The sequence below is a fragment of the Dendrobates tinctorius genome, unplaced genomic scaffold, assembly GCF_039654945.1.
Source record: "Dendrobates tinctorius isolate UK_male_01 unplaced genomic scaffold, ASM3965494v1 ptg000145l, whole genome shotgun sequence".
Taxonomy (NCBI): domain Eukaryota; kingdom Metazoa; phylum Chordata; class Amphibia; order Anura; family Dendrobatidae; genus Dendrobates; species Dendrobates tinctorius.
Genome location: NW_027361812.1, coordinates 13,159,111 through 13,169,975, shown reverse-complemented (window position 1 = coordinate 13,169,975; position 10,865 = coordinate 13,159,111). Strand labels below are relative to the sequence as shown.

Genomic DNA, 10,865 nt, shown 5'->3' with positions numbered 1-10,865 from the left:
TAAAAGTTAAAATTTGAAGATGGCAAGTCGATCATGTGGAGTATCACTTCATCTTCAAATGGCTGGTAAACATTTTACATTGTAGGCGCTGGATAGCGCATTGGGGGACCGCACTTAATAAAGCACCTGAGGATTGGACAGCCTGGAGAGGTGTACATTCAGTACAGGGCAACACTTGTCATAATTGCTTTTATATAAGTTTTCAGAAGCGCTTCCAAAACCTATGCTGAAAGTTGAAATGACCATAACGACATGTTACATAAGCAAGGTTCATGCAAAATGTAATAAACTATGGGGAAGTTGTCAGCAATGTCTTTCCTTTAACAAAGATGATTGTGCTTCGTTATACAACAAACAGGTTTTACAGGAGCTAGAAGGTGGCCAACTGTTCTCATTTACCCTTCAACAGTATTGTTCAAGTCTTCTACATCAGTCACACCGCTTTGTGGGGGGCTTATTAAACATTGAACACTTGCAATGTAGAAGAGTAATGACACAAGATTTCAGTCCATCTTTATTTGTTTTCTGAAAAATTCCTGACGTTACAGAACTAAATTGAAATGCCTTTAATACCCCACTCTTTACATTGTGACTTAAATAAAAAAAAAATATATATAGGTAACAGGACAAACTTATGAAACTAAAATCTGTATCAGCAGGTTTTAACAGCGGGAAAAGGAAAAACAATTTGTTAAAATGCTGTCACTTCATTTAAAAAAAAAAAAAGTTGACGAGTGGATGAGGAAAAGCACGATGAAACTGAAAATTTGCAAACTAGTTAAAACCTGGAGAAATAAAGATGGAAAAACAAAACAAAAAAAAAAAAAAAAATGTACAAACTTTGCAGAGCTATGCAAACTGACATGAGCTAAACAGAGGAAGAGATGTTGGAAGATGTTTAACTGCTTCCCATGCCACCAGCTTCTGAAGAAAGCCTAAACAGAAAAACAAAAGATTTAGTGTAAAACCAATACGACATATTACCCATATAAATCCATTTAACTACCAGATGTATCTGCTCTGAGCGCACAGTGCACAACTATGTTAAGACTTCAGCCATTGTAAGCTGTGCTATGGTAAGGTCTTATGGTGTGATTAAGCATTTTCTGAATGCTTGGGCTACAAAGCAATTTTGGCTACAAGTGTAAAAAAAAAAAAAAAAAAAAAAAAAAAATAAGCTGCAATTTTGGCATTGATGTCAAAAAAGTGTCAATTCTAGCATAAGTCTTAGGGGAGGGGTGGGTGGGAATCCCATGGGCCAAGCACATTTTAATTCATACATCTTGGAAGTTTTTGTACCATGTCTGATCATGCAATTGTAGAATGTATTCCAAGAACATGGCCATAGCATAGAGCTCCTGGAGGTAGGTATGCATGGTATTGTTCAGACTATAAGATGCACTTGTTACTCCCAAAATCTGGAGGAAAATGGGGGGGGGGGTGTGCATCTTATAGTCTGGATGTACCAGCTCTGGCTGTGGTGGGGAGGTAGTGGAGCTGTTTTGGCAAAGCAGCAGGTCAGACACAGGATGAGGGGCTGCGGCCAACTCCTGTACCTGCTGCTAAAGAAATTTATATTCACTGCAATGAAGTGTAAGACTGTGTGCCCACGTTGTGCTTTTTATGCGTTTCAGCCTCATTTTTGCCGCTGCGGAAACGCTTAAAAACGCATCCCCATGCAATCCTATGGGATTCCACAGTTGCTGTGCCCATGCTACGGATTTTTCTGCTGCGGAATCGCATAGCGGTAAAATCCACAGCATGTTCGTTATTTCTGCAGAATCGCAGCGATTCCACCGCCACAGGATTGCACTGAAATGCTCACTTTACACATGTGGCTATGTCCACCATGCGTGAAGTGAGCGCTTCATTTGCGGATGGTACCCAGGGTCTGGAGGAGACTCTCCTCCAGGCTCTGGGTACCATATTCCTGTTTAAAAGAAATAGGGATATACTTACCCCCTCCGTTGGCCCCCAGAATCCTCCCGTCCCTCATTGGCGCTGCCGGCAACTTTCATGCCCAGGGATGTATTGCGCAAATGACCTCTGATGACGTAGCGGTCTCACGAGTAGCACAATGCGTCCCTGGGAACAGAAGTTGCCGGCAGCACCAATGAGGGGCGGGAGGATTCTGGGGGCCTACAGAGGGCAAGTATATCCCTATTTTTTTATTTTTAATATTCTTTTACTATTGATGCTGCATAGGCAGCATCAATAGTAAAATTGGTCACTTGTCAAGCACTATGCTTGACAAGTGTGAACAACCTGTCACTTTTCCAAGCGATGCTTCAAATTACTTGGAAAAGCGCAAGCATTCTGCAAGCTAAAAAAGCTTGCAAAAAGGAATGCAAATTCCACATGCGTTTTACCCGTGGCGAGGAGTTGCGGAAATGCTGCGAACATTCCTGCAGTATTTCTGCAGCATGGGGACTTAGCCTTATGAGGGAGTGAGGGAGCCATGCATACCAGGATGGGGGATATTAAGTACAAAATTGACCAGATGATGCTGTGCCCCCCCCCCCCCCAATTTCCTCCTCTAGAAGCTAGGTGCATCTTATAGTCTGAAAAATATGGTAAGTACAGAATTTATCAGAAATAAGATGTTAAAATGAAAAACTGTGGAAACCCTTTAAATATTGTGGAGGTCCACCTATTTTACCTTAGTAGTAGCACCTTCTCATGCAGCTCAAGACTTAAAGAAACTACAAAAAGTACATGCACTGCCAAATCCAAGCCCCCCCCCCTCTAACAGATTGGTGGGGGAGGGGGGTCCAGACTTGCTGTACCTCATGGTTGTGGCTCTGCGTTTAAAGAGGACAGGTGTTCAATTCTCCAGCAGTAGGGACTTGCAGCAAACATTTATCCACATTTATTAGTATTCAGGTTAGACAAGTCATTGCCTTATGTGTAGATAACATTTGTAAAACCCCAATTTGCAGATAATCAGTCTCTAGGACACCATTTGACCTACAAGTGTTCACACTAGCAGTATCTGCATTTTTAAGGACAGCAAGTTTTCCAACCAGAAACATTGTGTGTGATCTTATTATAAATAGTAATCAATTCTTACGTTTATAGTTTGTGATGAGTGAACAAGCTCAGATAATGTGTTATCCAAAAATCTTGGCAGGTTGTGCAAAACGTTAGGAGTTTCTGCGGCTGTCTTACAGCCCCAAATCATGCTTTAGTGGAGACTCCAACATATTGAAGCACACCCAAGATACTTGGATAACGTCCTAGCATGCTTGGATAATACATTATTCCAAGCAGATTTGCTTAACTTTTTATAATGCAAAGAAAAAAAAAGCACATTAGAGGCCATTTAAGAAAATATGTATAGCGTACAATATGGACTGCTCAGAAATAACTCATACTAAGGTTTCGCAACAAACCATTGGCTGCTTTATTGAAATACAGTGAATGCTGATCAAAGCCATAGAATAGCTAACACTAAGCTGAAAGATGCACAAAGAGGCAGGAATCTACCTATCAAATTATCAATGAGCTGCAATCTTGCCCACTAACCACCATTTTGACAGCTCAGTTTTCAGCATTATGTGCATTTACAGCAGGATTAATAGACAGTCAATGCAATCAATGTTACATAGAGAAGTTCAGTTTCTAGGACAACTCCACCCACAGGCTACTCAGTATGGAGAGAAGCGCTGCTTGTCCGATTTCACTTTAGAGTATTGCTGGGCGGCAGAGGCAGGAGCAGCACAGGAGGATGAGGTAGAGGCTGTGGACACGACATTTAGAGCCAGGAGCGGGACAGGTTTCATGTCAAGCAGATTGGAGACACAAGGGGCAGTCGAGGGATTAGGGAGGCTGGAAGGTGTATCCGAGGAGGAGGAAGAGGATGTGGAGGCTGAGGAGGGTTCGCCGCCCCCGGCCGTGGAAGCGTTCACCAGAGAGGGGGCAGCATTGGAAGAGGAAGGGGTGGAGGGTTGAGAGATGCTGAGAAGGTCAGGGGTCGTGACGCTCTGGGAGGAGGAGGGTTTAGCAGTTTCTAGACTGAAACAGAGGAAAAAAGAAAAAAGGGAACAAAACTAAACGGGTGGGTGGGAGAACAGGAACAAAAGGAGGAGTACAGGAGGATAACAATGGAGGCTGAGAGCAAGCTAAACACTATAGTGAAACCCAGAAACTAAGCAACTTAAAGTTATTTTTAGCTCAGTGCTAAAACAGGCTTAACTACATTTTATATTCAACTGAAGGAACACTCCGGGCATAACAGATACTGGTCAGTCTAGAGCAGGGCCTGTGAGAAACACATGACAGGGATGGAAGAGGAGAATCCAGTCTCCTGCATCATTACCCCCTTAGGCCCCACACTAGCAACCATGTACACGTTATGTCCAAAGTAATGGTAAGGTGCTGAACTCTTCAATACTGTGTAGTTCAGGAGTCTTGATGCTGGTTTATCCTGTGGGGCCATGTACAAAGCAGAGTCAGCCTGCTGCTCTTGGTGGATCAGCATTATTCATCTTAATGATGCCAATTCACCAAGAATCAGGCAAAATGAGCCAGGCAACCAGCTCATGTAAACTGATAGCTACAGGAGATCCCACATGGACTGAATTTATGGGTATGACTACAATGGACATAACTGGAGACCCCACTGCAGAGATACCGCCAATTTACTACAGGTTTCACCAGTTTTTAAAACTTACTGCTTTGCAAACAAACCTTAGAGGAAAACCCTCATCAGAATAAAAATTTCTGTATTAAATGCATTTTAAAAAAAGTTTTTTTTTTTAACATGGTACATTATATATATATATATATATATATATATATATATATATATATATATATATATATATATATATATATCTCTCTCTATCTCTAAGACTTGCAATTTTCACACAGGCTTTTTTAGACTCACTTGTGTTTCAGGAATTTAGTGCACAGCCACATTGGTCAGATTCTGACACCAACTTTTATATTAAAGTGTAAAAAGCTTGTGCAAGGTCATAGTGAAGGGAGCAGGTCAGATGTGATCCATTGTGAATGGTGGATACGGTGTCATCAGTTGTGTATAGAGGAACGAGTCATTGTAATCTTGCCTCTGATTTATAAACTGATGTAAACTCTTCCCTAAAACACAGGAAGACTATAAATTTAAAAGTGGACAGTGTGAAAGTGGCAAGATTATAATTAAGATTGTGATTTAACTGAGACTTGCAAAAGCATATAACAAAAAAAATCTAAATCAATAAGTCATTTTTGGACAGTTGCTTCCCTTTATAGAGTAATTCGTAACAAAAATCTACTTTCTCCTCCTGGATTGATCTTTAACTCAATTCACTGGTAAAATCTGTATTCAGTGGAGACAGATGCTCGCATTACTGAGACAGGAGACGGCAATTGGCGCTTTAAGAGGGAGGAGTTAAGAGGCAGAGACTTTGCTGCAGGTTCTCCAAAGACAGCTACAGCTCTCCACAGAACTTTGAGTTTTAAAGAGGTTATCGAGGACCATTTAATTTGGTTTTTGTAACTATTGGCCTAACAACTAGCAAGCAGGTAGTTGTCAACTACCTCCCTATTGTGCCGTGCGCTAATCTCCGCTGTCTCAGCAGTCACAGACTGCTCCTGCTGGCGATTCAGCAGCTCCCACAGATGGTCATGTCCACAGAGCAGAGGCTTTGCTTCCGCACTGCTGACTGGGCATGACTGCCAGTGTGTTGTTAACAGCTGGCTTCAACAGCCTGCTTCCCACTTTTATGCAGCAATCAGCAAGGCGTCAGCAGTCACTCCCCATTGCAGACAGAGCAGCCTGGAAGAGCTGTTCTATTGACATGGAGCAGCTGAACTGTCAGCAGGACAGAATGAGTCTCTATTCACTTAAGACTACACACGAGCAGACAATGAAAAATCTGATTTGTTATGAGACAGTTACTCTTTAAACATTTAACAATCCAGCATAGAAGCCCCAGTGGTCCCTTAGACTATGTCCGCATGTGTTATAATTCCAGCATATGACTTACATTGCTGATTAGTGGCGTCAACAGTACAGCATGTGACCAGAGACACCACCCACTGGCTGCCAGTGTCACATGCTGATGCTTGTAAAGATCAGGGAGCTGACCGCTTCTGTGCTAGTTTGTCAGTGGAAAGAGCAATTTAAAAAAAAAAAAAAAAAGGAAAAATCTCAGTAAGACTTTGCACTGATCTCATTTAGATTACATGTTTATCAACTATTTTACTTTTTTTCTATATCTAGGGGCCTAGAGTTTAAATCCCACTGCAGTACTAAAAATATAAAGCGTCATAGCCAAAATGTCATACCTGACATTGATAAGGTATTGGGCCAAACTAATGCTGGCTGTTGATCCAGTAATTGTAACCTGACGATCAGTAGAACCTTCAACAGGGTTCGCAATCTTGATCTGTGCTCCAGACATCTGGCGGATCTCATTTATTTTAGCTCCCTGACGTCCAATGATACAGCCGATCAGCTAGAAGACAGAAGTTAGTTTATCCGTTCATTTATGCAATGTAACAGATCAGAAATACTGGTTACTGAGGAAATCACTAGAAATGCATAGTATAAATATATAACACTAATTATATCAGTTTCATAACCTGTGTCCACATAAGGATTGGCCCCATTCAATATGACATGGTAGGTTCCCATGTGGCAACAGTACTAAAGCAACTCTTTCAGCCACCAATGGAAACTATTTGCAAATTATGGTGAGAAAGTCAGCCATATGAACCATTTAGAGCCATTAAAAGTGGATGATGGTTTATGGGGCAATTTCACAGAGATATTTGTCCAGAACGAACATGCACAATCTAACCAGTTTACACATTAGGCTGCCTCTATTTGTGTTATTTTGCAGCTGCTTATAGAAGGTCAGAAGCATAATGCCAGCTGATAAAAATTAATTTTTAAGATGTGAAAGAAAACTGAATCACACCAGAGGGGAAGAACTGCACTATTTGAATTTGCGTTAACATTTCATCCCACGCATGTCATTTCAGTTCTATACCAATGTCATACTTCATTACGTTCTGTATACCAAGCAATTCCAGCTACTTGCATACAGTAACATGCTACTCAGTAGCACTTCAGCACTAGTTGGAACATTTGATACTTACATCGTTTGGAATGGTAAGTTCATGGGAGGTCGTCTGAGCTGAAGCATCAATACCTCCTAAAACATAAGAAAAAGAAAAGTATTAGTAAGCCACTCATAAGGCTATAAAAAGGTGTTTAGTCGAGTAAAGGGGGGGGGGGGGGGGAAGCGTCCGAAAGCTTATCTAATGACAAATTCACAACAGAAAAATGAATGCACAGGTGACCCATATTACTGTAAAAGTGAACATTTACCAGTGATCATTCAGTACATTACTTGCCTAGCACCCGAAGCTTGACGCCCTAGAGTGGTCGTAGACAAGCAACTCCTGTTCTCTGAACACTAATGCCCGAGCAATACTTGCATTCTGCACAACTTTCAGCTTCCATCTGCCACCTTAAGGGTATGTTCACACTGGATGTTTTTGCTGCGTTTTTATGCCAATTTTTAGCTGTTTCACAGTACCAGCAAAGCGAAAGGAAGGGGTGCAGATGACAGCGGCGACCGATCGGGGTGCAGATGATGACAGCGGCGACCGATCGCCACACCGACGGGGGGTGGGAGGGTCAGGTGTCTGTGTCCAGCCATGTCCGATGCTATTGCAGCATCGGCCATGGCTGGATTGTAATATTTCACCAAATTTCATTGGTGAAATATTACAAATCGCTCTGACTGGCTGTTAAAAGTGAAAGCCAATCAGAGCGATCGTAGGCACATGGGGGCTAAGCCACACCCCCCTGGGATTAACTGTAGAGTGTCCTCTTTGCGCGGGTCGGGTGACCTTTCAGCGACCCCGGTCACCCGACCCGCAGGAGGGAGATTTATAGCATGACGCCTATGTAGGCGTCATGGGTCGTTTGGGCACAACTTTTCATGACGCCTATGTAGGCGTCGTGAAGGGATTAAAGAACTGAAAATGCTTATATTTGTGGAATTTGCAGCATTAGGAGGTCACATTCACTGAACAAAAAAGCTATTTAACTCCAAAAACATCCTAACAGGCCAAGTTACATGTTAACATAGGAACCCTTCTTTGATATCACCTTCACAATTCTTGCACCCATTGAACTTGAGTTTCTGCTTGTATTTCTTTGCAGGACCAAGGTTTCTGCCAGGCAAGTTCATCAGATAGAGAGCTGCTAAAAAGCCATTACAAACCAGCAAACAGATATTTGAAGCTGCTGGTGCCTCTGGATTCCCTTGAACCTCAAGGTATAGGATCCTTCAAAGGCTTGCTGTGGTGCATAAACCTACTATGCGGCCACCCCTAAACAGTGCTCGCAAGCAGAAACTGTTGCAGTGGGCCCAGACACATGAAGACTAATTTTCAAACAGTTTTGTTTACTGATGTGTCAAGCAACCCTGGATGGAGTAGTGGATGGTTGGTGGATGGCCACCATGTCCCAACAAGGCTATGACGTCAGCAAAGTAGAGGAGTCATGTTCTGGGCTGGAATCACAGGGAAACAGCTGGTAGGGCCCTTAAGGTTCCCGAAGGTGTGAAAATGACCTCTGCAAAGTATATAGAGTTTCTGACTGACAGCTTTGTTCCATGGTATAAAAAGCAGAAACGTGCCTTCAGGAGCAAAATCATCTTCACGCATGACAATGCACCATCTCAGGCTGCAAAGAATACCTCCGAGTCATTGGCTGCTATGGGCATAAAAGGAGAAACTCCTGGTGTGACCACCATCTTCCCCTGACCTCAAGCTTGCAAAGAAATACAAGCAGAAACTCTCCAAAAACTCAAGTTCAATGGATGCAAATTCCACAAGTGAGCATTTTCAGTTCTTTAAAACATATCAAATGTTTAGAAATTCTGCTGTGCCTAATAATTTGGAACAGTGCATTTTGAGTTTTTATTCATTTTCGAGAGTATACTGTTGTCATTGGGAGGTCTCTTCAATAAAATTTGATGTATACGCTAATGGGTGATGACTTTTCTTAGACTGACTCATTTGCACTGACCATTTAGGAAAATCAGATAAAAATATCATTTGCATAATAACTTGGAACATTGTGTAGTCCATTCACATTTTAAGATGCATGAATGCTAGATTAATTTGTGCTTTTGAGTGTTTTAAATCCACTTTAACAGACTGTGCAAGGTAGATTACTGCAGCAGAAATGTGTGAGTAGACAATCAAATCCTATGGGATGCTGGTATATGACTAAAGGAATGAAAGTTTTAACTTCTACCCTTTGTACAAGCAGAAGCAGCAAGGCATTTCTTGAGACTGTCCAAGAGCAACAGAACTGCAGCAAGTTCACAGACCAGCAGAGAGCCAATGACTTCGGTAGAGAACATATCCAGGTGAAATGTCACTTGATACAGCACAGTGGCTCAGTGGTTAGCATTGTAGGTCTGCAGCACTGGATTCCTTGGTGGGATTTGAACCCAGGACAACATCTGCAAGGAGTGTGTATGTTCTCCCGGTGTGTGGGTTTCCTCCAGGCTCTCCAGTTTCCTCCCACATTCCAAAGACATACTACTGATAGGGAATGTAGATTGCGAGACACATCGGGGACAGTGATGATGTGTGCAAATTGTAAAGCGCTGCAGAATTTGCTAGTGCTGTATAAAAAGTTATTTGATGCGCTGCTGATTATTAAGAAAAATTTTCCTTCAACTTTTTTTTTTTAGCAGGTTTAGAGTCAGTGTTTTGAACGCAGGACCTCTTCATTATGAGTAAAACCTAGACTAGGTTTTACTTGCGATTAAGAGGTCTTGCGTTGACCTTGAAGCTCTGACCCTGCAAACCTGCTAAAATAAAGTTTAAGGAAAGTATTTGTTTAATATATTTATCAGCAGCACATCAATTGACACTTCAGTCGGATATGTTCTCTCTAAAATACTTTGGTCTCATGTCAATACATGCGATGGTTACATGTTGCTTAGGTGCAACACTACCAGGTGAGCAGACCCATGTTGGTTTCTGTGCTTGTTTTACAGGTAAAACCCCATTTTGCACTCTTATGTCCCAGTTTTCCACATTACTAATGACTCCAGTATGGAGAGCGGTTTGTTTTTAAGTTTATGCAACACTATAAAAATGAAAAGTAGCCAGCTTTAGTGAACGTTTCCTATTTCTTTAACTTTTCTATTCCCATGCCAGAGAAGGCTTTTATTTAGGCTGGTTTCACATTAGCGTTTGCGCACTGCCCATCCATGCGCACCCATGTTTAACATGGTGTACGCATGGTCTTACGTTTGCATACGTTCGTCTGCAGTTTCGTGTGCATGCGCTTGAGGTGTGCGACAAGAAGCGCCGGACGCAACATGCTGCATTTCTGGGTCTATCCAAAGTCGGACAAAAAAAGAAAAAAAAAAAAAAAAAGGCATACGTACGCTTGTGCACGGAATGCGTTAAAACAACGCATTAGTCTATGAGATGGACATGTGTACGCAAGCGTTTAAGAGTAAACATGTCTAGACACTGGTTTAAGCCATCCCCTACCCATGACATGCCCACTGGTGTCCCATTGGTGGAGTCTGTTTCAAGGATTTTTCTAACATTTTCCTCCTGTGAAATGTGACACCTAGAGAACGCGTACGCATAAAAACGCAAATGCATGCAAAAACGCATGCATGTTTTTGCATCCGTTTCTACTTGCATCTTTTTGCGTAGCGCATCGTGCACAAGTGTGAAACTAGCCTTAGTGTGCCCCATTAGCAAACTTTATAAACTTTGCCAGTGGGGAACTGTTCACAGGATAATGCTAAAGACATGCCCCCGGGAATCACATGAGCATCTCACCTCAACTTCTTTGCATGGTCCGT

The 10,865-nt window shown here is 42.1% G+C and overlaps 1 protein-coding gene across 6 annotated transcripts in view; it reads right to left on the bottom strand.

Moving 5' to 3' along the window:
- Nucleotides 1–501: 501 nt before the first annotated feature.
- PCBP2 (poly(rC) binding protein 2) overlaps nucleotides 502–10,865 on the bottom strand; it is a 36,084-nt gene continuing 25,720 nt past the window's right edge. For 4 of the 6 annotated variants that reach the window (XM_073546217.1, XM_073546216.1, XM_073546215.1 and 1 more), the window contains 3 exons: nucleotides 7,108–7,163; nucleotides 6,292–6,461; nucleotides 3,380–4,014 (listed from right to left, as the gene is read on the bottom strand). In XM_073546217.1, the coding sequence (XP_073402318.1) occupies nucleotides 3,648–4,014; nucleotides 6,292–6,461; nucleotides 7,108–7,163 (593 nt within the window). In that variant the 3' untranslated portion in view covers nucleotides 3,380–3,647. Of the gene's footprint in view, nucleotides 936–3,379; nucleotides 4,015–6,291; nucleotides 6,462–7,107; nucleotides 7,164–10,865 lie in introns of those variants that run through there. The other 2 variants (XM_073546219.1, XM_073546218.1) reach the window with 1 other exon arrangement.